Genomic DNA, 27,552 nt, shown 5'->3' with positions numbered 1-27,552 from the left:
ATGCAGGACCTGAGTTAATCCCAGTTAACTTGTAAAATTAATGACTCTTTGCTTTTGCATTGGGTCAGGTCTCTTGTGATTTGGGGGTTCAGAGTTTGGGCACACCAGACTCAGATTAATCTCAAAGTTGTAAAAATTTTGTCCCATGCCTGATGCCTAGTTTTCACTATAAAAAGAGGCTCAAACCCTCCCCTATTGCCACAGTTTTAGAAGCCTGGACTCTGGCTGTGGCCTCAGTTAGCTGCTAAGCTTCTTTTTGCCCCAAGGTGTCTCGAGTAAAGTTTGCTTCTGGTTCATAGACTCTGGTGTTCTGTTCCCCCATCATTTGTGTGTCTCCAGAACCCACAGTAGTCACCACATTTCACTCCTTGTAAGACATTTGTCTTCTGAGACCAGAGGAAAGAGGGCTATTGGCCATGGATCTGGCAGATAAAGGGAGCTAACCAGGAAGCCTGGGGCCAGAATCTCAGCACCATTGTCCTAGCCAATCTGAATGAGGCAGCAGCACCTCTGTTATGACCCTGGGGGCAGACAGGAAACCAGAGCCTCAGGGCTGGTGTCCAGGAAGGTAAATGGTGCCTTCTTCCCGGTAGTGCGATGTTTTACTCTAGTCTTTTGGGGGGGGGAGGTGGTCTGCCACTCAGCTCCCAAGTAAATCACACATGGAGCCTTATTCTTAGTTATGAGTGACCTGCCTTAGCTTGGCTTGTTTATAGCCAGCTTTTCTTATTGCATATTAACCTGTCTACCTTTTCCTTTGGGGCTTTTATCTTTCTTCAGTGCATCTTACTTTGCTTCTTACTCCATGGCTAGATGGCTGGGTAGCTGGTCCCTGATGTCCTCCTCTCTGGTTCTCCTTCTATTTATCCTCTCTGCCTGCCAGCCCTGCCTGTCCTTGCTCCTGCCTCACTATTAGGATCTTCTGTTTTAGACAGGCACAGTAACACAGCTTCAGGGTTCAACACATGCAGTATAAACAAAAGTCACACACCTTAAAATAATATTCTACCACACTTTCTCATCTCACCTTTCAACATCTGATATCTGATTCCAAGACTGCCTGATCTCCTCAGCACCTTTTCCTCTCTACACTGGCCTCAGGGTATTCAAGGCTGAGTCTCTGCCTTGGTCAGAGAACAAGAGCTAGCTTTCAATCCCCACGAATTTACTTTGCACCCTCACACGCGTATTCTGCAGGTTCAGGCGCAGTGTTCTGTAAGCACACATGGGGTCAAGGTAGTTGACGATATCCTTCATATCACCGCTGACTATATGAACCTCAGTTTTCTTTTTTACACCATTTTCTGTCAGTTCAGAATGATGGAAAGACTTCCTGCTATGTACAGGTGCAGAATTATCTCCCTCTCATTCTGTTAGATGTTGCTCTGTGGAGTTTGAGACTCTTATTACATATAGAAACATTTTATGATTGCTACATCTTTGGATGAACTGACATTTGTTATGAATGCCCCCCTGTACCTGTGCTAATGCTTGAGCTGAAGTCTTTAGCTAACGTCTTCTAGCTAATTGCATCATGTCTTTTATCACTGGTTGGCTTTCCTTTCTCCCCATTGACCTATGTCTGCTGTGTCTTTACATTTACTTTTGATTTTGAGATGGGAGTCTCACTTGTTGCTCAGGCTGGTGTCAACTCTAGGCTCGGGTGATCAGCCTGGTGAGTATCTGAGACCTTGGATGCATACCATGCATAATTGATATGGTTAAACTTTGGTCTGCCATTATTTACCTGATTTTCTCTTCTGGGGTATGTGTGTGTGTGTTGGTGTGTGTGTGAGATGTATATTTGTGTGGTTTGTGGTGTGTGTGTGTTTTTTGTTCTCCCTTCCCTGTCTCCCTTTGGCATATTTGAATATTTTTATTACTCATTTTAAGATGGGTGTGGTAGCATACAGCTGTAATCCCAACACCCAAGAAGCTTCATTTTGAAGATCTGAAAGTTTGAAAGCAGCCTGGGCTACATGGTAAGCTCCAGACTCACATGTGTCGTAAGGTAAGAGCCTGACTCAAATAGACTCCATTTTAACTATCTTCTGGCATTTAGCTCCAGTTCTTTGTCTCATATATTAATAGTTTCTTTTTTGTTGTTTTTGTTTGTTTGTTTTTGTTTTTTTGACAGGGTTTCCCTGTGTAGCTTTGGAAACTGTCCTGGAACTAGCTGTTGTATACCAGGTTGGTCTTGAACTCACAGAGATCTGCCTGCCTCTGTCTCCCAAGTGCTGGGACTAAAGGCTTGTAACCCCAGCCCCCAATCACCCCCACTCTCCTGTCCCCCAGCCCCCTATTAATAGTTTCTTTAGAGATTACAATGTAACTAGTTTTTCAACTGGCCAGTTAGCTCCATCGGTCAGGGTATGGTACTGATAATAACCACTTCACACAAGCTACTTGAAACTTGGATGTGCTTGGAACTGCACATCCGTGGAGAAACCATCAGTGCTGTAGGTCTGGTACCACCATCCCTGCCTGTCTTTTACATTATGTTTGTCATATATATATACATTGTTCACCCACAGGACAATTTTATAGATTTTCTTTAAGCTGCAGTATATTTTAAGAGAGAATAGAATGCCCCTTACAGTTGCATGCTTGAAGGTCTAAGTGTTTCTCTGATACTCTTTCCTTTAGACAGATGAAATTCCTTTACCATTTCTGGTGGGAAAGCCGGCTGTGAATCATCTTAGTTTTTTTTTGTTTTGTTTTGTTTTGTTTTGTTTTTAAGACAGGGTTTCTCTGTGGCTTTGGAGGCTGTCCTGGAACTAGCTCTTGTAGACCAGGCTGGTCTCGAACTCACAGAGATCCTCTGCCTCCCGAGTGCTGGGATTAAAGGCGTGCGCCACCAATGCCCGGCTACCATCTTAGTTTTATACGAAAACAACATCTTTGTCTTTATTCATCCTATCAGACGCAGAATTGGGTTTTAACATTCGTTTGTTTTTACCTTTTACACTGATTCTTTGTGGATTTCACACCATGTAACCTGATCTTACTCATCTCCCTGTCCCCTTGCTTCAACCTTCTGCCCTTGCAACCTCCCCCTCAAAAAATTTAAAAGTAGCACCAAAACAAACAATTCATCAGAAACACCAAAAAACAAAACCAAGAAAATAAATAAATAAATAAATAAAACCCAAAACAAAAATTCGGCATGGAAGCTGTAGTGTGACCCATGAGTTACATAGTATACTGCTTAACCCCAGCTGCATCAGGACCACAGACCCAGACATACCCAGCAGCAGCAGCAGCAGCAGCAGCTTGGTCCAAGTTTCACTATGGCCCCAGGTGGCAGCACAGGCCTCTCAGAGTGGAATGGGCCTATCAGTAGAGTAGTCTCCAGACTTCAACATGGCTCCAGATGGAGGTCCAGACCCAGCGCGGTGGCATGCCTTTGATTGTAACAGGAGCCAGGGACATCAATACAGATAGGGCCATGAACCATACATGGTCTGAGGCAGTGGCTCAGGTCTGCATGATACCCTGGTCCTGGGTGGCAATGCTGGCTACCCAGATCAGGATGGCCCAGGCAGCTGCATGTTCCTCTGATGCCAACACGGACACAGGTGGTGGCCCAGAACCCAGGCATCCTTGTGGTTTTTAGTGGCAACAAGGGTTATTAACATCAACACAGACATTGTCCCTGGCAGCACTCTAGACCTGGCTGTCATCATGGCCCCTGGTGACAGCACAGGCTCCCTAGATCAGCATCACCAAGCTTCAGGGTAGCCCTCACACATCAACATGGCCCTAGGTTGTAGCCCATACCCAGGGCATCTGAAAGGCCCTTGATTAGCAACAGGTGCCATGGATAACAACATGAACCCCAGGTGCAATAAGGCCATGGACTCAGACATGGCCCTCAGCTGCAGCCTGGCCTGGTTGTCTCCATGGCCCTCAGGTGACAATGCAGACCACTCAGATTGGGGTGGCCCCTGCAGTGGCATGGTCCTCGGGCACCAACGGGGCACATGTGGTGACTGAGGCCCCTGGTATCCTCAAGGTCGTCGGTGATAACAGGAGCCACAGACATCAACACAGACCGGGACTGTAGCAGGGTCATAGGATCCAAGCATGGCCTTTGGCAGCAGCCCAAGCCCATGGCCACAATGACAAGCAGACAGTTCCATTCCACCCTCACCTCTTGAGATCCTCTCTCCACAGGAGCCATTCTGTCCCCTCCCCCTCCCCAATGCCCCACCATATATTGGTTCATCATAGGGCCCAGCAAAGCATTGGGGTAGCCCGTGGATTTTTCTTGCTCACTCAGGGCAAGTGACCCTGGGCAGGTGTGTGAGTGTCCTTCATCTTCCAGGTCCTAATGGTGCCTGGCAGGCCAGTAGTTTTTCTTCCCTGCCTGGAACAAGTGACCTGCAGCACACATCCTTTCTAGAGACTATTTCTCAGTTGCCTTCTGTCCCGCCATTCTGGCCACCAGACAAGCTCCATGCAAGATGATTCATACTTCCTCATTTTCTTAAAAAGTTTTTTCAAGGCAGGATTTCTCTTTGTAGCTCTGGCTGTCCTGGAGCTCACTCTAGACCAGGGTGGCCTCAAACTCATGAAGATCCACCTGCCTCTGCCTCCTAAGTGCTGGGATTAAAGGTGTGCAACACCACTGTCTGGCCATTTCCTTAGTTTTAAATATGAATGGTGAAGACCTTTCCCCGGACATTTGAAGTAAGCTTCCAGGATTAAATAAAGCTTAGGAAAACTGATCTGGGGACTTGGGAGGTAGCTTGTCCTGACCCGCAGGACACTCATTGTGGGTCTGGTGGACACCTAGGGAAAAGATGGGGGGCAGGGGATACAAAGACGGACGCCAAGACAAGAGTCTGATCAAGGCGACAACTTTATTCATCCCAAAGGGATTTATACAGGGGAAGGGAGGAGGGGAAGGAATGGGGGATGTGCTTTAGCTGCGATGAACCTGGCAGAGCGGAAGGTCAGTGGGATGAGTAGGGCATCCTGTGTCCTCTGGTAACCTAACTGCAGACTCTAACTTTATCTTTCACAATCCACCTTCTATTAAGCCTATGCCCTAGATAAGCCGCAGGTCTGTTTCTGGAATTTGGCAGGTAGCAGGGTGGTCCCGAGTCACATACTTTCTATGAGGGTCTTTTCTTATGAGTACGTGAGGCAGCTGTACCTGGTTGATGGCCGGAGGTCCCTGACAGTAGCTCAGTGGTTGAAAAGAGGGAGAGTGACAGGGCCATACCTTGTGTGGTTGAGAGATGGATTCTACTTCACAGGTGGCTGGATACTACAGTGCAAGCCTACACACTCACTAACAGGAAGAGTGTGGCGGCACAGGGAGGGAGATGGATAAACACGGTGAGTGGAAGGCTGGGAACATGGGATCAGCTTCCAGTTGCTTCCTCAGGGAAAGTGCGGCAAGGCATGGAATTCTGGAGAGAGAGGAGGAATCAACACTCTCGGGAGTGCTGGGGACAGCATGGAGGAGGAAGATGTTTAGTGCCCACAGAACAGCCATGTCCTCCTGGTACACACCTTCCCATCCTAACATACCACTCTTCATGTAAATCTGTAAATTCAGACCAGCAGCCATGGCTTAAGGGAAAATGTTATGGAAAAGAGTTTGTTTTAAGCCAGATCTTGGTCTTCATAGGTCGCCATAGCACCCAGGTCCAGGTGTGTCCACTCATGCACAGTTGGAAAGGGTAGTAAGAACAGGGTGTCAGTTCTTCATGAGAGTTTACAGAGGAAAATGACCACTCATGAAGGAGAGAGTGGCCAGCCACATTAGCAGGCACGGTGAGCTCCTGAAGTCCTAGTGGTCACTCAGCTGCAGCTGTTCTAGTCAGGGGAAGTCCCAGCTAGTTAGGAAACTGCTTCACCTGACTGCTTTGCTGGAGACTTTTCCTTTCATTTTTAAGGAAGAACCCCTGGAAAACACTAGCTGCATGCTGATGCTATAACCAAAGTCAAAGGACTTACATTCTACCAGTTCCCTGTCACAGCAGCCACTCCTGATAGCCAGAGCTCCCATTCGGCTTTTCGTGCCATGCATCTGTTTGTGTGATTCCATGTTCGGTAGGTTCTGGTTATCTCAGAAATTTTGGTACAGGCACACTACTTAGGAGTCTTGTGTCCTTTCAATGTCTCATGTTAACATATTAAAAAAAAACAAGCCATACTTCATGCTAGATTGTGATTGAGGTGGCATGAAAATAAAGACAGGCTGGGCGTTGGTGGCACACGCCTTTAATCCCAGCACTCGGGAGGCAGAGGCAGGCGGATCTCTGTGAATTCGAGGCCAGCCTGGTCTACAGAGTGAGTTCCAGGACAGCCTCCAAAGCTACAGAGAAACCCTGTCTCAAAAAAAAAAAAAAAAAAAAAAAAGAAAGAAAATAAAAGACAGAGGAGGCTGACCTCACACAGGCAGGCTGTCCTTTATCAGACAGTGAAGGGTGGCTGTCTCTCTGAGCAGGTGGAGACTGTGTGCTGTGGGACTGGGAAGGCCAAGGCTTCTAAGAGACAAGAGGGGTGGTGAGGTGAGGAGTTTTTGTGGCTTTTATGAGAACCGCTAGTTGGAGAGACAAGTGGGGTTAATCCAGAATGGAAAGTTTAGCTTGAGTTGGATTTCTCCTGAGAGGGAGGGGCAGGGGGGTTTTCACCCAGTGCTTGGGAGGCTGAGGCAGGAGGATCACTGCAAGTTTGGTTAGTTGGGTTACAGGTTGGTCAGCTTGGGTTATAGAAGGTGACTCTGTGTCAAAAACAAACAAAAATCCAAAGCAAAACAAAACTATCACAAGATATAAAAGCACATTTTAAGCCTCTCCCTGGCTGCTTACGGATGGATAGCAGTCCCTTTTCATCTGCAGTGTGCTGCAGGTTGGTCTGTCTGCAAGCTTTACATGGACATTTTCAGAAACGAGCAACTTGCAAGTTTTAAGTTGCATGCCATTCTGGGTAGCATGATGAAGTCACACTATTCTGTTGTCTTTCTGGCCCATGACTCATCCTGAGGAACAAATGGGAAGATGTGAAAGCCATTATCAAGGCAGCTATCAGAGCTGTGCTGCTGGTGCATACACGCCCGTCATCCCAACACTTGGGAGACCGTGTCAGAGCCATCCGGAGTTATGTCCAGCCTGAACTCTGTTGATCTTGTCTCAAAACCAAAGGAATTAAACAAAGCAACAACAATCAAAAAACCCCAGTTATGTTCCAGAAGAGAAAAATGTTCAACAGGGGCAGGAGAGGTGGCGGGCCCAAGCAGTCTCTTTGATTGTCTTAGATAAGAACCACCCGTGGGTGTGTCCTGTCACCTCCTACTCCAGGACAGCTTGGGGGAGATTGGACTTTCAGTTCGGACAGTGTTAGCCTCACCCTGAGATTCTACAGAGCCAAGTGGGTGGGATGAGAGCAGGCCAGCCATGCTGAAAAGCTGAGCGTTGGTGAGCGGTATCCGGATAGAGGGGAGGGAAGATTTTGCAGTGGAGTCTGCCTGGGGAGATGACAGGTGTTTGGTTGTTAGCCAATGGGTTGCCGAGTTACTAATGTTAGCAGTCCGTTCCTAGAAACAAAACAGCGATGTAAAGGACTAAAAATAAAGACGTGAGCTCTGAAGGGCAGAGGAGACCAAAGGAGACATGATCACACTGACACCATGAAGGGGGGTGATACAAGTTGAAAGCATCACATAAGAAGGGACTTACATAAGGCACAGTTTACAAAATGACAGATAAATCATGGCTCCATGTGAACCACAGATACAGTAACTAAACACATAAAGAACACACTTTGGTGAAACAAAGAAACTCAAGCTCTTTACTGACTTTGCATCTTATGTGTATATGTAGATACCACCAATTGCCCGGCATGAACCACTAAGTATTTGTTTGTTTATGTATTTATTTATTTTTGGTGAAGTTAAGTGTACTCTAGACATTTTTTTAAATCTAATTATGGGCTAGAGATGATTCAGAGGTTAAGAGCACTGACTGCTCTTCCAGAGGTCCTGAGTTCGGTTCTCAGCACCCACATGGTGGCTCACAACCATCTGTAATGAGATCTGGAGCCCTCTTCTGACCTGCAGCATACATGCAGACAGAACACTTTATATATAATAAATAAATCTTTTAAAAAATTAATTATAACCTAAAGAGCAATGAGAGAGACAACAACAATGCATTATAATAGGAGCACAAGTGAAGCTGTATTGGAAACAAGTCGGGAAATGAAACAGAAGGTTAATGTAACAGATCTTAGAAGAAAAGTAATCATCTTAAACTCCTATGAAAATGTGTGGTGGTGGCACACACCAGTAATCCTAGTGCATGGAGGAACCAAGAGTTTAAGGCCAGTCTGGAATACACAGTGAGACCGTGTCTCAAGCAAGCCAACCAACCAACCAACCAAAGAAACCAACAAACATGGTCCTTGTGAGGTAGCTTAGTGATTAAAGATACATACAGCCAAGCCTGACAACTTGATTCCATCTCCAGGACCCACTGAAGGGACCAGACCCTCACTCAGTCCCCTGCTTTAGCAGCCATGACAGGCTACAGAAAAGACACGTAGGCCTCTGACACAAGGAAACTCCAGATCTCTGGCCTCCCAGAGCCTAGGGCCAAAACTGAACACAAAGAAACTCCAGTGAAGACCAAAAACTCCCCTGTAGTCTCCAGGATATAGTTCTGAAAACTATTGGTATCTATGAACAACAGGCCACCTGCAAGTAACAAGGCAAAGCCATAGAAACCACAGAATAAGCCAGGCAGTGGTGGCGCATGCCTTTAAACCCAGCACTCGGGAGGCAGAGGCAGGCGGATCTCTGTGAGTTTGAGACCAGCCTGGTCTATCGAGCGAGTTCCAGGACATAGTCCAAAAAACAATACAGAGAAACCCTGTCTCGAAAAAAACCAAAAAGAAAAAAAAAAGAAACCACAGAATATTCCCTCTTAGAACTGACCAATGAGAATAACTGGTATACAGGTATTTCATGCCAAAATATGACTGAGAAATTCTCCTAATTGTTCCCAAATGTCAACCAGACAGAAACCAACCCAAACCTACTGATGTAATCCTGTAACTTTTGTCTTTAAAACCTAGCAGTAGACAGGGAACTTCACTCCCTCTGGAGGCTGCTGCATCAGCTTGCTTAGACAGGGTTCCTGTCATGGTTGGATGAGCAATAAAGCCTTGCTTTTTGCAGTTTGTTAGGTCTGTCTTCCTAGTGGTCTCTGGGGATCTTCGCAACTTGGGCACAACAATTTCCAAGCAAAATACAATATATCAGAATCCCAGAAAAACAGAGGTTGAATAACCCTGTTGTTATACAGGTGTTTTTGCATCTACACTGTAATGCATCTGTCATTTAAGACAGTGTTACACTAAGCTTTCTGTCAAACTTAAAAGGTTACTCTAAAGCTTCTTCTGTTTTTACAGATCACACAACAATATAAAATGCTCCTTTTTACCACTCTAAAGGCAGTGGGATCTGAGAGTAGAGCCTAAGAATGAGGCAGACTAAAGTCTCATGCAATAACCAACTTTATTCAGAGCATCAGACAACTTAAACGCTGAGGGTTAAGAGTCATCCGAGTAAGGTGGTCAATCACAGGGACAAGCCACACATGACAAAAGCATTTTTCCATAGAGGCCTATGAATAACAACAGCTGTAGTAAATTCACTCCTACCCACCACACCCGGAGGAGCGTGAAAACACATTCCAAGAACAATTTTGTGTTTTGAAGAAACCAAGGTCATAAGACTCTTGTCTTATTTTCTTGGAGTCTTCCCACAAGCACTCAGAATCCTCGAACGACTCTGCTCTGGGACTGTGCTCCAACACTCCCCAATATAAGGAATCTAAATTTAGATTAGAATTTAAATCCAATTTTAAATACTAGCGCTGAATTAATACCATAGAGCCATGGGCATGCATTTCAGTGTCACTCACAGGAGAGTCTATGCATCAGTGTACAGACTCTACTGTTGTCCCAAAAGAACAGCATACTTTGACCTGAGAGTTATGGGCAAAGACTTTATTAGTATTCTCATCAAAATGTTTTGTAATTCAAAATAGAGTGTCATCTTTAAAACCCTGACATTTCCCAGAAGAAAAGGCAAAATCTCCACCTATTCAATTTTTGTTTGTTTTTCTTTGTTTTTTGAGACAGGGTTTCTCTGTGGCTTTGGAGGCTGTCCTGGAACTCGCTCTGTAGATCAGGCTGGTCTCGAACTCACAGAGATCCACCTGCGTCTGCCTCCCAAATGCTGGGATTAAAGATGTGCACCACTGACACCGAGCTATGATTTTCTTTCTAAAAAGATGATAGTGATAAACTATTAGAAGCTTCAGCAAAATGGTTGCATAGGTTAATAGTTAAAACTTGTTATGTACCAGTAAAAAGTGTGAGAAAATGAAACCCACCCAGGTCCCAGGGATGACTCAGTGATGAAAAGCATCTGCAGCCAATCTTGATGATCTGAGTCCAATCTCAGGAACTCACATGGTGGATGGAAGGAAATGATTCCTGCAAACTGTCCTCTGACAGCCACACAGGGGCTTTTTAATTAAAAAAGAATCCATCTAAAGGCGCCAATATAGGATACCTATGAACATACTGAAAAAAGGTCTAGAGATTCAAGGTCAATAAAAAATATGGTTAGGATGACTCCCTAACCATAAAATTTTTTTCATTGCTACTTCATGACTGTAATTTTGCTATAGTTATGAATCATAATATATATATCTGATATGCAGGATACCTGATATGTGACCCCTGTGAAAGACATCCCCAAAAAGGTTGAGACTTAAAAGACAATTATTGTCACAGGAAAACGTAAATATCCACTTTTACTGCTAGTGTTCAACATGGTGGTGGATTTTCTTTGGGGAGGCAAAATCATCAGAAAAGAAATGAAAATATCATTTTCAGATGATATGATTTTCTTTCTTTCCTTCCTGTATTAAAGGGTTGAAACATTAGGATGGGCAATTTAAGGGCAGCATTTCGGGCAGAGAAGCTACTGTGTGTCTACACCAGGCTGAGAAAGCACAGGCCATGCCTAGAAAATGGGAGTGTGGTCTCACTGCATAGCCCTGGCTCTGTCCTTTTCTCCTTCTTCCTTCTTCTCACTGTGTAGTTCTGTCAGGCCTGGAACTCTCTGTGTAGACCAGTCTGGCCTTGAACTCACAGAGATCTGCCTCCTGAGGGCTGGGATTAAAGGAGTGTGCTACCTGTTGTGCCCAAATTCTGAACCCACCAAATCACCAAGGGACCCGTTCTGATGCAAAAGCAAAGAGTCTTTTGTTTATTGAGTTAACCCCATTAACCCGGGTCCTTGGTCCGTTCATCATTGAGGATGGCTGGAGAAGGACTCCAAGCGGGGAAAATTATGGGGCAGCATAAGGAGAGGGTCTAGGGATACACACAGTCTCAGGATTGGTGCGCTTCTGGGCTTGGGCAGCCTATCCTGTGTGGCATCTGACCTCCTAATGACTGAAGCAGGCCGGGCAAGGTCAGACAAGAGCTGAGTCAGAGGCCTACAAGTCTTTTCTACAGCCTGTCATGGCCCAGAAAGTTACATCTTAAATGAGTAAGAAAAATTAAGTGGGTTTGGCTCCAACTAGTAACAAACTAACATCTTTGCTTCTGGTTTATATATAGAACCCATACACCTTGGACTGCATTAAAACCCTTTCTTCTTTAAACCTGCTTTCACCCACCAAGTCTTGTTTCCTTATCCTGCTTTTTGCTTCAATTCTGGCCCCAAGCTTTAAGAATCCAAAGGAACTCTGTTTGAATTCATTCCTACAGCCAGCTTTTGGTTTGCATATTCCTGGAGAATTCTTGACATCTTACTGGGGGAGCCCCCGAAGTTTATGTCTTTCCTTCAACCCCACAAAGTAAACTTACTTGGAAATAAGGCCACACTGCACACGTGTTATACCGGAACAAGATGGGCTTTTCAATCCAAAAGGATTGATGTCCTTATTGCTGGAACCTCGGGTATTATGGTGACTCTACAACCTAATGATGGGCGGGGCATGGACACTGGCTCCAAGTCATCCCTGTCACGTAAGGACTCACTGCGCATGCTCGAGCTTTCCCTTTTAAGCTCGGTTCCCACCCCACCCCCCACCCCCAAGAAAAGGCAATGACCATAGAGGAAGTCTGCCTCTACCCAGATGCAAATGCCAAACAAGTCAGTCTCTCAGCATTTGAGGCCTTCTTGGGGTTGCCCCCCGTTAAACTAATCAAAAAATTGATTTTGCTTCTTAGACTCAAAATTAACACGTCCCTGACCAAGGAAGGCCGGGATGCTCTCCGTCCCTTTCTCGGTGAAGATGCATGGGCTTGCAGCCAGGAGGAGAAAAGAAGGCTACCGAGTAAAGGCACTGCTGGGGTTCAGTGCAGCCAGTGCTCGATAAGCAGGGTGGCGAAAGGCCGCGAGGAGTGTCGCTGGGGCGGGGCGGCTGGCTGCAGTCCCCGAGATGGCTCCAGCAAGGGGAGCAGCCCTCCACAGCCAACCAGGAACCGCAAGCCTGCCGGTGATTCTCCGACGCCCGGGGTCGCCAAGCAGCAAGCCAGTGATTGGCGACGCGCGGCTGCATGAGGCGGGACTTCCTCCCATGCCCAAGAGACAGGAAGTGGACACATTTTCCACCGGAAGGAGGGAGAAGCTACAACCAAAAGCCGTACACCTGATGCTGGCGGCTCTATTGCGGTGGGCGACAGTGGGGTTTCGGGAGGCTGGCTGCAGAGGCAGACGTCAGAGGAATGGGAGTAGAAGAGATGGGTAAGCTACCCGGGCCTCCATCCAACTTCTCTGTGCTTTTATTTTCTCCATTTCTTTTTAAAGAGGGTTGGTGACCCACGGAGCTGCGGTGGCGAGCAGATGTGCGAGAAGAAATACGCACCCATACTGACTAAACTTTAAGCACACACACATGCATACGTATGTGCATACAAGGGTACATGCATGCATACATACATACAGACGTACATATTCACATTCAAAGAGCTGATAAAATGTCTACCAATCCAGGCATTCAGAATCGACGACTCTTTTTTTTTTTTTTTTTGAGGAATCACCTGTAGCAGTAATTTTTTTTCCAGCTCGGAATTCTTGTACGTAGTAGTCTATGCAAATTGCTTTTGAATTGCTTTCAGATCGTGTGGGTGAATGGGAGGAGGTTGGAGTGAAGGGTTGGTGAGGTGCATTTAGCTGCCAGTTTAATGGCTCAGGAGTTAAGAGCATTCGTGGCTCTTACAGAGGATTGGACTTTGATTCCCAACACCCACATCATATTGCTCACAATCCATGACTTTGATTTGTGACGTGGGCAGAAGTACCACCTGAAAATGCAATAATATGGAAGTATTACATCTCTAGAAGCTTGTATAATTCTAAACACAAGAATACAAATGGACTTACATTTTGTATTTTATTTAAAGCTACTGTTGTCTGTCAGGAATTGATGCCAGGGCCTCAAACATGCTAGGCACAGCTTTCATGGCTTTTGTTGTCTTAAATAAATGGCTCACACCTATTTCTAGAGACTTCCCAGTTCATTGGATTGGTACATGGACCGACAACAGGTAGTTTCCATTTGTGCTCATTCTGTTGGCTAGTTAGCTGTGTCTCACCTTCTAGTGACCATCTGTCTCTGGCTGTTCTGCTTCCTCCTCCCTTTTCTCTTAGGGATGCTCATGGATTTTTAATTGATAAGTAACTGTACAAAAACATGACTATTACTGACTGTAGTTGTTATGTAAGTAGCTAAATGTTTAAAATTTCTTATATTGGAAGCCGGACATTGGTGGTGCACGCCTTTAATCCCAGCACTTGGGAGGCAGAGGCAGGCGGATCTCTGTGAGTTCGAGGCCAGCCTAGTCTACAAGAGCTAGCTCCAGGACAGCCTCCAAAAGCCTCAGAGAAACCCTGCCTCAAAAATCAAAAAAAGAAAAAGAAAAGGACTGTTGCTAAGTACTTAGTTACTTTGTTGCTTTTTGCCACTTTGTGAGGAAGTCCATAAAATGATTTTTAAAGATACTTCACATTTAAGAAGGGATCCAGTAAATAGCTGTGGCCTTTACAAGTTCGTCATTACAGGGTATAATTTCCTCTACGAAATCTTAGATTGTAAACTGTAGGGGTGGTCTCTGTAAACACCAGGCCAGCATTGTCGATTCATGTGAGGCAAGAAGGAAGTTGCGTTCAACATGACTCCGTATCTGGTGTTGGTTCAAACTTCTAGAGTCTGACCCCTAATGGTTTATTTTAGGCAAATTTAAGATAGTCACTTTGGAAAAGAGTTTCCTTGTGTGACACAATCAATCTGGTATGCACAATAAGGCATAAAATTACGAAACTCTTTTCAAAGTAGGAGTTACCTCTTATATACAGGTGGACTCTGCAGATAGCCTGCATATGTTATCCTAAGGGCCTTGGGAAGGAACTGATGTGGTTTCAGTTATATAGTTAGGGCAGTGGTTAGTTACTAGGCTGTTAGCAACCTTCAGTTGTGTTTGTAAGGGTTGTGGGGCAGGTGTGGCCTGGCCCTACAGATGGCACAAAGGTCACCTAGGTTATTAACCACCTTTGGTCCAGATGGTGAGTCTGGGGAAGCTCCTGGCCAGACTATTAACCATATTCACCCCTCTGGGCAGAAAACAGGTTGTACATCTCTTCCTTTGAAGACACAATCCTGTGTGTTTAACATTCCTAATTTCCCTAGTCCTTATTTGTGAGCACAAGGACTTTGTGCTTTCTACAGTAAACTAGCAGATAGCCATATTGTTATGCAGTGCTCAAAAAATGTCAGGCAGATAGTTAAATTTAGTGGGTCAGGGGCAACTTGCACACATTGGTCTCCAGGGATTATGAACCAAATTTGATCCAGAGCATTTAAAATAGCATATCATATATATTTGTGCTATTTTAGGAATAGGCAAAACTATACCGAGTATTAAATATGTCAGAGTTTTCTTGTTGTATTGAGGGGATCATTCTACACCACATCCAATACCACATTTGCTTCTTCTACACTCACTCTGCACAAATTAGAAGTCACCACAGTTTCTAATTGGACTAGGTCAGGCCCCTAGGTGTATTTGGACAGAAGAGAATTACTGGTCCACTTTTTTTTTTTTTTTTTTTTTTTTTTTTGGTTTTTCGAGACAGGGTTTCTTTGTGGCTTTGGCGGCTGTCCTGGAACTAGCTCTTATAGGCCAGGCTGGTCTTGAACTCACAGAGTCCGTTTGCCTCTGCCTCCCGAGTGCTGGGATTAAAGGTGTGCGCCACCACTGCCCGGCTTGGTCCACGTTTTTTTACCCTCATCCATCCTGCAGCACCCAAGAGCATGCACTTGACAGCTGCTTTCATTTCTAGTGAAAAAGCTCTTCCTTCAATTTGTAAGATAATTTGCTGTCTTGTTTCTGTCTTCAGGTATGTGAGTCCCGGAAAGCACACCATGCCTTTGACATGCATAATTCAAGTGGAGCAGATACAGGCCCGAGGATTCTGTAAACGGTGTGTGGCATGTAACGCAGTTTGAGAGAGGAGGGAATTAGGCAGTGCTTGGGGGTGGGTGTGATTCTGAGCTATACAGGCATTAGGAAGACAAAGAGGAGGAGGTCCACTCTAGGTGTCTAGAAATCAGTTGATGGTTTATAAAGTATAAATAGTAAAAGGACAGTATTGAGTGCCGCCTGTACTTTGGGATTTTGCTTCTTGTCTCTTCCTTCTCCCTTGCCATTTCTCCACCTTCAGATTAATGTATTAATGTTTAGGACGTGGAAGGAAATGGGAGAGCAGGAGGCAAAGTGACGGGTAGCCATATGGAAGGTAATGCCCACATCTAGTCGGTCCCTTTCTAAGAAGCATGTGCTTGTTTTGTTAAAGTAGACAACTGGGAACTGGAGTTTTGTTGACTGGGTGATTTTCCAGTGAGTATATTACATCCCTGTCTCTAGACCAGTCTGTTTAAATCTCTTAAATTCCCTTCAAGGAAAAGATCCAAATTTAGGCTCAGGAATGGGGGTGGGGGAACAGATTTGGGTCCTAGTCCGTACTATGGGAGTATTATGGCTTAGTAACCGCATGTTGTTTGAATCAGCTGTAACATGTTTAATTCTAAGAGCTCAAATAAATGATGGTTTTATTCCACCATATTTGAGTAAGTGAAAACATCAGAGACACCAGATTCTGCCAGAGTCTTAGACTAGGAAGAAAAGTTAGTCCAACTAAATAAGTTGAGCCTCATTTATTTCCAGGATTGGTATCAGCAGAAAACAGTGACATGATGGGACACAATGAGCTTGACAAGAACCATGCAGCAATAGCTGTTTTTGAGTGGCATTGGTGCCAGGTCATAGGTACCCTCCTTGCTAATGACAGATGCAGACTGGCAAACTGTCGCCTTGTATTTACCTCTGTTAACCATTGGCATTAAGGGAAGCATGTCTGCAATGTTCAGATCTGTGAAAGCCTGAAGTTTTGAATTTTCTTTTCTTTAATATCTAGGCATTTTAAGAACAGTGGTTTAAGAATAGGTTTGTAGTCCAGACTAGCCTTAGCCTTGTGGCAGTCCTGCTGCTCCAGCCTTCTAAGTGCTGAGATTACAGGAGTGAGCCACCATGCCTAACTTTTAGTTTAGTTTCTTCAGATAGGGTCTCATGTAGCCCAGACTGCCTTCAAACTTGCTATGTAGCTGAGGGTGACCTTGAACTCCTGATCCTCCTCTACTGTCCAAGTTCTGGGATTACAAGCATGCCCAGCATAATAACACTTTAAGTGGTGGATTTACTCATGTTCTTCTGGAGACTAAGAAAATAGAGTCCTTGAAGTCAAGCTGACTCTGCCTTTAGCCTCCTAAATGAAAAGGTAGATAGAACAGGTCTTGCTTGCAAAATAAATCCAAGACCTACTTATCTACCAACAGCCATCACCTACTTTCTGCCGTCTAACTACAGGGAAGAGTTAGAGCGAACTGATAGCCGGAGGAAGCCAGAGTGGACACAGTCTCACTCTACTAGTGATAAGGAGGTGCCTGGAGGTCAGACGGGGGTTTAGAAAGTTGAGGAGCTGCTCACTATAGTGCAGGGTTCAAGGGTCATATCATTTACAGAATGCCACATCAGAGTAGATTACACTGTGCGTAGCTTCCGGTGAGTGAGTCATGTAGGGTGGCGATTTTACCAGAATTCAGGGTGAGAAGTTGAGAATACCCAACTGCCGATAAATTTGATCTATTATGTACTGACAGCCAAGTACATGCTCAGAAATATTTTACTGCATGTGTACAAGTGACTACATCATTAACTGGCAAGGAGCCTATTATTTTTACTTTATAGGGGGGGTGAGTGAGGAGGGTGTTTATGTACCATGGTACACATAAGGAGTTCAAAGGACAACTTGCAAGCCGGGCATTGGTGGCGCACACCTTTAATCCCAGCACTCGGGAGGCAGACGCAGGTGGATCTCTGTGAGTTCAAGGCCAGCCTGGTCTACAGAGCGAGTTCCAGGACAGCCTCCAAAACCACAGAGAAACCCTGTCTCGAAAAACCAAAAAAAAAAAAAAAAAAAAGGACAACTTGCAGAGTCTCTCCTTCTGTCACATGGGTTCTGGAGATTGAACTCAGGTCATCAGGTTTGGCAACAAGTACCGTACCCGCTGAGCCATCTCACCAGCCCCAGATGCCAATCAAACAAGACTTTTTGCCATTCACAGTGGCTCACGCCTTGTGATCCCAGCATTTGGGAAGCTGAAGCAGGAGGATTGCCATGAGTGCAAGGTCAGCTTGGGCTACCTAGTGAGACATTGTCTCAAACAACCAAAACCAAACCACCACCACCACTGACCAAAAAAAAAAAAAAAAACCAACCAAACAAAAACCCTGTAAATAAAAACTATTTAATTTTCCCAGAAGTCGGTACTGTTTTATATCCCACATTCCTAACTACTTGTCATTTTGTCTGCTGAAGATGTTACATTCTGGACAGTCTTAACTACTAATGCTTGAATGATTGCTAGTTCCCACCAGGGTCCTGTGAAGCTCTACAGACTCGTTCCCCTTTGCCAGGGTGGGAAGCAGCACTTGTGTGATGACTCAGTCAGGAGTTACACACCGAGACAGGGCAAGCTGGGAGACGAGCAGGCGTTAGTGTAGTTTGGAAAATCTGCCCAGTATCAAGGATCATGGTCATAGAGGTCTATCTGTAAAAATACTTCTCTACCATGGGCGTGGTGGCAGGAGTTCAAGGCCAGCCAGCCTAATGTTTTTCATGTTCTTCTGTTCTGTTTTTCTAACAGATTTATCAGCAGGTTGCAGCTGGACATGGACATGAGGTAAACCCTGCCCCTGGTTGAAATTTAGTTTCATCAACTTCTGCACAGGATTGTAAGGACATGAACTATATCACAGAATCCAGCACGTTTACCCCCCTTTTTTAGATTTATCTTTTCTTCTTGAAGATAACATGCTTAAACAAAGGTTCTTTATGGTTAGTAACTGTGATTCTTGAAGTTGGGCAACCCCCTAGTTTAAGTATATTTTAAATGTCAAAGATCTAGATATCTTGTTAAATTAAAAGTATTAAAATCTTACCAGGTGTCATGTTTTTGCCATTTACCTATGCTTGTGCTCTGTGTGGTACATTCCAAGGATCCCACTAGAACTCTGAAGTCAAACTGGCCATGTCTGTGATCCACATTTCCTGTTTGGTGGTTTCTACTTCAGTAGCTGAGAATACCTTTCACTATATACATGCATATTTTATTAACAGTTTCAGCCAATTCTGTGTAAGGTAGGAGGCCCAGTTTGGCAGAGCAGGGTGTGTGTGTGTGTGTGTGTGTGTGTGTGTGTGTGTGTGTGTGTGTGTGTGTGTGTGTGTGTGTAAGAGAGAGAGGGAGAGAGACAGAGACACACAGAGAAGCTGTTAAACTTTCTGGGCAAGTGATAATCAGAAATCCGAACTGCTGCTCACGCTAATATCATCCTGAAGGAGACAAGGGTTGTTGCTGTATTGAGTGTGCTGGGAAACACTAAAGAGAAGGCTGATCCCTTCAAGGAAACCATGGGTGGTCAGAGTGGGACTTGCCTGAATTGGGTGGCATCATGTGACATGGGACTCAACACAGTCTCTTGTTGTTTTACAAGTAGAGTTCTTGCTTTGACAGTGATGTGTGGGGCATGAACAGGGGAGTCAGGAATGTAGGTGATGGAGCTAGGTGCCATGGTCACTAAATGGCACCCGAGAGCTGCTGACTAGAGGGTGTTCTTCTCACTAGGACCCAGCTTTGATTTTGGTGGGCTGATGATTACTTCAAAACATATGTATGTATGTATATTATATGTCATTTATTACTTGCTACCTAGCATCTCTATGAGACAGATACTACATTTCCTTTGTTTGAAGGGAAACAGATCTATAAGGTTTTAAGCAAAGTAGGTACAAAATAGTGGTCAGACCCAGTTCTTGGTTTCAAATCTGACTGCTCACATTTCATGAGAAAACCTAGAATGAATCATCACTATTGTTCTTTCCCGTATCTCCATCTGTCCCTGGCCCCTTCCTTAGCACACGAGGAAAGCACCACATTTGCAAGTAGACTTGTGTGTGTGTGTGTGTGTGTGTGTGTGTGTGTGTGTGTGTGTGTGTGTGTGTGTGTGTGTGTTTGATGCTCCCCTGAGCTGCAGGAAGGTTGGAAGCGACCTTCCGTTCCTTCACATTGCCTCTCGAGGTTTTCTTCCTCCCTGCCATGGGCGCTTTGCTGTAGTTTTGAATGAGCCCTGCCCATCATTCCCAAGGGTGGCATGAAGCCAGAGAGCAGTGGTTGAACAAGGAGAAAGTGCTTGTGTGCTCAGCATGTGTTAGTGTGCACCTGTTGGCGTGTTAGCCCCCAAGGTTGAGTTGTAAACAAGGCACACACAGCTGCCGTTAGGCATCTTAGAGATAATCTCAAAATTAGAGTGGTGTCAGAACCACCACGAAGGAGGAGATGGTGTCATAGAACATGTACAATGGGAGGGGCTTACATGCTGCTGCCAACTTTTGTTAGGGATCTCGGGGTGGTGGGCGGCTGTCTTAGTCAATGTTCTGCTGTGCTGACACTTTAAAAATTCAAAGTTTCTTCTGAGACTCAGAACAATTTCTTAACTGTAGCTCCCTGTAAAATCAAAATCAAAATGCAGATCACATACTTCCTGCCAACATAACAGTGGCACAGAAGATACAGTACCATTCCAGAGGAAGGAAGGGGAGCATAATGAGGAAACACTGCACCAATGCAAGACCTAAGCCCAAAAGCTAACTAAATTCTGCATCTACATGTCTAATGTCAAAGCACTCTTCAGAACTCCAATGCCTTTCAGTCATGTTGACTGCAACACTTCTTTCTCCTGGGCTGCTTCCCACCCTGTTAGCAGCTCTCCTTGGCAGGTATCCCATGACAACTGGCATCTTCAACATCTTTTGGTTTCCAAGGTAATCGGATGTCAACCTTCACAGCTTCACATTCTCTCTGGGCCTCCATGCAGGGACAGTCTGGCTTTAGTGGCTTTCCTTAGCTGTGGAGGGAGAGTCCACAGCCCCTTATAGCCTTGACTCTAAAGCCAGAAACACAAGGCTGAAACTGCCAAGTTCTATTGCTTGATGGGGCTGGAACATGGTCCCCTCCATTACTTACATCTGCATCAGCTTTCTGTTTCCTTCACTGCTTAAGCTTTTCTTTAATTCCATTCACAAGTTGGAAGCATAACTAAGTGGGGGCTTTCCCTAAAGTCAGTTTAGCTTCAGGCAGACTTTTAGGGTAAGGGCACCAAGCAGCCACAGTCTTTACCAAAATAGCACAAGAATGGTCTACAGGCTACTTACTAATGTTCATCCTCCTCAAGCTTCTTGATCTGGGCCCCACAGTTCAAATCACCCTCAGCACTGCCTTCCACGCTCCCATTAAGGCCAACTGCTTTATTTTTTAAGTTCAAAGTCCATAAATCTTCCATATTCCTCCAATAAACAGCTTGGTCAGGCCTTTCACAGCAGTACTCCGGGACCTGGTACCAACTCCTGTCTTAGTCACTGTTCTATTGCTTGTGAAGAGAGACACCATGACCAAGACAACTCTTATAAATGGAATCGGGGCTTGCTTACAGTTTCAGAGGCTTAGTCCATTATCATGGCAGCAAGCGTGGTGGCAGCTCTCATGGCACTGGAGCAGTAGCCGAGAGGTACATCCCGATCCACAGGCAGGCAGACAGGCAGACTGGACCTGGCATGGGCTTTTGAAACCTCAAGGCTCACCCCCAGTGATATACGTCCACCAACAAGGCCACACTTCCTAATCACTCTAATCCTTCTCAAGTAGTGCCACTGTGATGACTCAGCATTCAAATATATGAGCCAGTTGGGACCATTCTTACTCAGTTTGCCACAATGGCCTTGAGATTTGTGCCTGACTTCCTTGTATTTCTGCAGTTTCTTGCCTTCTCAGGCTTGTAGGTAAACGGTGAAATATCACAAATGTGCAGGGGCTGCTGAAGCCGTCATGACTTCCTGACCCTATCCCTAGGTCTGTAGGTTTAGGAGACTCATAATGCTTTACATATCCACAAACAGACAAGTGCAATTTGACCCCACAAGAGCCCGCTCATTCAGAGTCTAGCTCCTCATCAGACAGTCTGGTCTGATAATGGCTCCCCTGGCATCATGCAGGGAACCACACAGGACAAGTCCACATCAGGTGAAATGGCCCCAGCTCACCATCTACCAGACACTAAGGTGAACTTTAGCTTGTGCTGGCTGAAGGAAACTTGAACACCAAGTTCAACCAACGAGGCGAAGGTGGCTGAGGGAGAGGACAGAAACACAGGGCCTAAAAAAAAGTGACATGCTTTGGCATAGAGATGCCATTGCAGATCTTTAGGCACCCAGGCTTTTCCAAAGAAAAACAGGGGTGCACGAATTGGTGGAGCTGACAGCTGAAGGTGTACAGGTGCTGAGCGATGTCCACATTGAAAAAGGACAGCTTGGAGTTTTCATAGTCCAGCAGAACACCAATCTTCTTTGGAGCAACTGTGATTTGTATGTCTGGAGTTGTCCTGTTGTGCAGAAACTCATACCGGTGCCTGAAAATTCAAAGTTGTTACAGCAGAGTTTTGGAAACTACGGTGAACTGTTTGCAGAGTGTTTCATGCTGACTTGATTTATACTCCTATGACTTTGTCCCTTTCTTGTAGTCAGTGACTACCAAGTGGCATGACATTTCCAAACTACTTTTTCTAGCATTTGTCCTAAAACAGTTTCAGACTTTTTCTTGAGCAAATCCTGCACCTAAAAAGCTTTTATGCAGAACCATGAACTTTCACTGTGTCAGACTTGTACAGCAAGAAAAAACATGTGAAGCCAGTGTGTGACTCATTTGGAGTAAAGACATTTGAAGCGGGGAGCCCTCTGGGCCTTCATGAGAAGCAGGCTTTCTCTATACACTGAACCAGGACTCCATGAAACCTAGTTGTTTGTTTGTTTGGTTTTTGGTTTTTTGAGACAGGGTTTCTCTGTGTAGCTTTGGAGGCTGTCCTGGCACTCACTGTGTAGACCAGGCTGGCCTCGAACTGATAGAGATCTGTCTGCTTCTGCCTCCCAAGTGCTGGGATTAAAGGCATGTACCACCACCGCCTGTCAAAACCTAGTTCTTTTTTTTTTTTTTTTTTTTTTTTTTTTTTGGTTTTTCGAGACAGGGTTTCTCTGTGGCTTTGGAGGCTGTCCTGGAACTCGCTCTGTAGACCAGGCTGGCCTCGAACTCACAGAGATCCACCTGCCTCTGCCTCCCGAGTGCTGGGACTAAAGGCGTGCGCCACCAACGCCCGGCTCAAAACCTAGTTCTTAAATTTACAGCTGAGCAGGGACTTTGGTCACCTGGCTGTCACAGGTGAGTGCTGAGCACTACCTGTCCCTTTTTGTTACATAATCTGTGTGCTTTGGAAAGTGACCAAAATCAAAACCAGCCACAGGACATAAACTGTGTTGTCCAGATTGTCAGTTCAGATGCCCTAGATCAACACTGAAGTGTCAGTGAGCCAGCTAGTCTCCATCTCCGTTGACCTTCTCACTCAGCATACAGCAAATGAGTCCCTTCCTTCTTTCTACCAATGGACTCAAGACCATGATCCAAAAATATGGGTCTAGTGGAGGCCTTGTCCTCATCCTCTACTGGCCTCTTCCCTCTACCCCCTAAGAACCAACTCCCATGCTTCCTTTATCTTCTCTCTTTGACCCTTGTTCTTTCTAAACTAAAGAAGCCTTGAGCTTTATTCTTAGTTCAGATTAAGTGTCTGCAGAGCAATTCTTGCATCCCTAAAGTGGTTCTCAGGGTTATCGGAGTCCAGTCTAATCCAAATCTCTCTGAAGAAAGCTGCTGTTCTCTTGATGCTTGGACATGACCAATAACATACTAATAGATGGTCATAGCCAAGCTTTATCAAGCCAAAATGTCAGAGGCTGTGCTTTGTTAGTTAGTTTGTTTGTTTGATTGATTGATTGTTTTCAAGACAGGGTTTCTCTGTGTACCACTGGCTGTCCCAGAACTCACTAGGATTAAAGGTGTGTACCACCATCACCACCACCACCCAGCCAGAGGAGCTTAGAATGGTAGGGACTTGCCGGGCGTTGGTGGCGCACACCTTTAGTCCCAGCACTCGGGAGGCAGAGGCAGGTGGATCTCTGTGAGTTCAAGGCCAGCCTGGTCTACAGAGTGAGTTCCAGGACAGCCTCCAAAACAATACAGAGAAACCCTGTCTCGAAAAACCAAAAAAAAAAAAAAAAAAAAAGAATGGTAGGGACTTGTGTGACGTGCATGTGTGTTTTGTTTTGCAGGTTTAAAAGTGAAGGAAGGTGGTTGCCATGGCCTTTTAAGTTCAAACACTTTGTATACTGGCCAGAACTCAGTAATTTTTTTTTCCTCCATCCACATGGAACTATTCCATGCAAAGTTATTCTACACAGTGCGCAGCTGCAGAAGCCTTGGTCATAGGAACGCTTAGCCACACTGACTTTAGATGGCATTGGGCTCACAGCAGCTGTAATCTTGGAATACAGGAGCTAAGAATAAATGAAGAAACAGCCAGTGGTTAAGAACTGCACATGTGGCCCAGCAGTGATGGTGGTGCACGCCTTTAGTTCCTTTAATCCCAGCACTCAGGAGGCAGAGGCAGGTGGATCTCAGTGAGTTTGAGGCCAGCCTGACCTACAGATCGAGCTTCAGGACAGCCAGGACTGTCATCAGAGAAACTCTGTCTCAAATAAATAAATAAATAAATAAATAAATAAATAAATAAATAAATAAAGTGCTGCACATGTGAAGCCAAACTGCCCACGTTGGAAGCCAGGCACTGATCATACTGGATGGATTATCCAGCTGCTGTTAGGGCGGCCTTGTTCCACTGTGGAAGTATAGGACAGTATGGACCAGGCACAGCAACGCACACCTTTAATCCTAGCACTTGGGAGACAGAGGCAGACCGATCTCTTGAGCTCAAGGCTGGTTTGGTCTACATAGGGTTTCAGGCTAGCCAAGGCTACAAAGTGAGACCCTGACTCGTCTGGGGTGGGGGAATATAGGACACTGTTGGTAGCTGAAGAGCTTTAGCTCTTCTTTCTCTTTCAGAAGCGGGTGGCAACAACTCTTGGAATGCCTGCAAGCGCCTTGATTGCTGTTAACAAACCTCTTGCTTGCCTCTCTCAACCCCTGTCTTTGGGTGTGCAGATTGATTTTACCTTGTGGATGCAAATGTATGTCTCATGCACCAGGACAAGCAGTTTGCTCCCAGGTCTTCCTGTTTAGGGACATCTTCACAGGCCACACCAATAGTGTAGTCCAGACGCTCATCGACCTCTACCTCCCAGTAATGGCGTCCTCGGACTGGAATTAGATTTCCAATGACAGCAACACACCTGGTTTGAGAAAGCAGACACACGGGCTGGGGTGGGATGTGGGGTGCACAAGACTCTGGCTTCCATCAGAAGGTGGGAACATGTTTCCTTTAGGGTACCCCAAGTGTAGCTAGTGCTGAAGACTGGAATAGTACACCACCTGGCAATGGATGAGCCAACACTGAAACCCACAGAACGGGTTTTGTTGCCTCTTAAAAAATGGCTAAGGCATTTCTAGTAATGAAGGTAGATTCATTATAAGATGGGAGGGACTGAAATATCACCAGATGCTTGAAGTCCGTGCCTGGCCAGCTCTTGCTTTGGGTACACAATAAGGACAAGGGATAGCTCAGGTGACCCTTATGCTAGGGGAGACTAGACTGCAGAGGTTGGGCAGGGGTAAAGGTGTGCTGTGCATGCCTGCCGACCCGAGTTCCACCCCCAGATCCCACAAAAGGTGGAAGGAGAGAGTCGACTCTGCAGTGCTGCCCTCCACCCTCCCCATGGCATGTGTATGTCTGCATTTATACACACTAATAATGAGAATGATAGAAAACTTTAAAAAAAATCCAGAGAGTGACCCAAAAGCAAGAAGCAAGGTAGCACGTTTCTCACCAGTCATCAAAGCTGACTGACCCCCAGCCCTCCACTGGGAACTGTCACAGAAGGACATTTTGCTGTCCAGAGTACTCAACAGAGGAAGGTTTCCATTGCAAGTAGGGTCACATCAGAACCTCCAAAGTATCTATGTCCCACTTGTGTCAAGATTCCTGTGCTAGCCAAACCTTATGCAGCCTCCACCTGGGAAGATCTGTCCAACTGGCATCAAACATTTTCTTCCACTCTTTAAGCCCCTGTCTGATTGCCCTAGCAAAACTTCAGGAAAACAGCCCATGTCTCTACCTGTAGCAGATCCAGTGACTCAGATGGGAGCCATCATGTTCCAACCATTCTCACCTGCCAGAGCCCTTATTTAAAATGTAGTAGAGAGGAGGTGTGTACCTCTCAGATCTTCCTTTTGGTTAACAGACCAGGGCTGGTGTTGGTACAGTCCTTGCCTTGTAAGTATGAAGATTTGAGTTCAAGGTCCAGAACCTATCTGAAAAACCTAGGGGCTGGAGAGGTGGCTCAGTGTTTGAGTACTTAACCACTGTGTTTCCCAGTACCCCCATGGCAGCCCAGAAGTCTATAATCCTAGTTCCAGGATCTGACACCCTGTTTTAGACTCTGTGTGTACCAAGGACACATGCACAGACAGACATGCAGGCAAACACTTGTATACACAAAATAATACAATTTAAAAATAAGTAGCAGGGCAGTGATAGCACACGCCTTTAATGCTAGTACTTGGGAGGCAGAGGCAGGTAGATCTCTGAGTTCAAGGCCAGCCTGGCCTACAAAGCAAGTTTCAGGTCAGCTAGGGCTACACAGAGAAGCCCTGTCTTAGTAAGAAACACACCACACACACACACACACACACACACACACACAAAGCTGGTATGGTATGGTGATGTGGCAGATTCCTGGGGTCACTGGCCAGTTTTTCTAGCCTAGCTGAGCCACAGCCCAGTATGAGACCATGTCTCAAAAACAAGGTGGATGGCTTCCAAGAACACCTGAGGTTGATGTAAGATAAAATAAGCCATTTCTTCTACGAGTAGCTTTTGGTCATGGTGACAGCCATGGAAAGCACATAGGACAGGCGTCAGTAATGCCTTGAGTACCTCTGCCTTAATTTTCATGGGCATGTCTGGCTTGTGCCTGCTTGAGTCCTAGCAGGGGGCACAGACACTATCCTCCTCTCCACCCTTCCACACACCACAGCCATTCACAGGGCAACAGATACACTGGAATTGGAGACTACAATGGGGCTCGCTACCTCAGCTGTAGCCCTAAAGAGCCAAGACCTTAACTGTATCTCAAGATGAAGTGCTAGTCCACCTAAGAAGAACCTGCAAAGAGAGATGGTAAAAAAAAAAAGCCTTTTCCAGAGTCAGGTATGGTGGCATAACCTGCACCCCAGTGCTTGGGAAGCAGGGTCATGGAGATGAGACATTCAAGGCATCCCACATCCACAGGAGATTCTTTTTCAAAATGAAACAAGTTGATAACCCACTTAAGCAAGACTCTATTGAGAGCACCTGTGCCTCCCTGAGTGTGGACAACTGTCTTTTTCTCAAACCTTCCCCGCCTGCCTCTCCATGCTGGCTCTACAGGAAAGGCTTCTCAGTAAACTCCAGCTTTATCTAATACTGCCTCATCCTGAATCATCTGTGATCCAGCTTCTCCTTGGACTGGTAAAGCCTGCAGTGAGGAGCTGTGTTCTCCAGCTGCTGCTGACAATGGGAGAGGTGTGCTTACACCCCCCACCTACCCCCCCCCATCTTCCCCAGCAGGGCCTCTGCACTCTCACTTTTGACCACCTGGAAAGAGAGAGGTGGCGTTTACTACTGTTTAAAGCTTGGATGTTGATTCAGCCTTGGGAGTTAATCTGTCCCCTTCCTTCTGTTGCTCTGATTTTTTTCTCCCTATTATATAGTAGCCCCTATTTTAAGCCTTTTATATATCCTTGGAGAAAGAAGACTATAGGTAAATAGCTCAACAGAATGTACTGAGCTCTAGAAGGAACA

The 27,552-nt window shown here is 45.6% G+C and overlaps 1 protein-coding gene, 1 long non-coding RNA gene and 1 other non-coding gene across 3 annotated transcripts in view; 1 reads left to right on the top strand and 2 right to left on the bottom strand.

Annotated features, from left to right (window-relative positions):
• Positions 1-10,246: 10,246 nt before the first annotated feature.
• LOC106021755 lies at positions 10,247-12,142 on the bottom strand. Its single transcript, XR_001196930.3, has 3 exons — positions 11,905-12,142; positions 10,416-10,620; positions 10,247-10,305 (listed from the first exon to the last, which is right to left on the bottom strand). It is a non-coding gene; the product is annotated as an uncharacterized LOC106021755 (long non-coding RNA).
• Positions 12,143-16,809: 4,667 nt separating this feature from the next.
• Positions 16,810-16,936, top strand: LOC121135641. The gene has a single exon (XR_005872741.1).
• A 964-nt stretch (positions 16,937-17,900) lies between these two features.
• Positions 17,901-27,552, bottom strand: part of Fsd2 (fibronectin type III and SPRY domain containing 2) — a 40,683-nt gene continuing 31,031 nt past the window's right edge. The window contains exons 12-13 of the mRNA XM_040729365.1: positions 24,767-24,943; positions 17,901-22,119 (exon numbers count right to left, since the gene is read on the bottom strand). Coding sequence (XP_040585299.1) covers positions 21,867-22,119; positions 24,767-24,943 — 430 coding nt within the window. The 3' untranslated portion in view covers positions 17,901-21,866. The remainder of the gene's footprint in view (positions 22,120-24,766; positions 24,944-27,552) is intronic.

Source organism: Mesocricetus auratus, unplaced genomic scaffold (assembly GCF_017639785.1).
Source record: "Mesocricetus auratus isolate SY011 unplaced genomic scaffold, BCM_Maur_2.0 Super-Scaffold_4256, whole genome shotgun sequence".
Lineage (NCBI taxonomy): Eukaryota > Metazoa > Chordata > Mammalia > Rodentia > Cricetidae > Mesocricetus > Mesocricetus auratus.
Note: the sequence above shows the minus strand (reverse complement) of the source record. Positions and strands in the feature narration are given on the sequence as shown.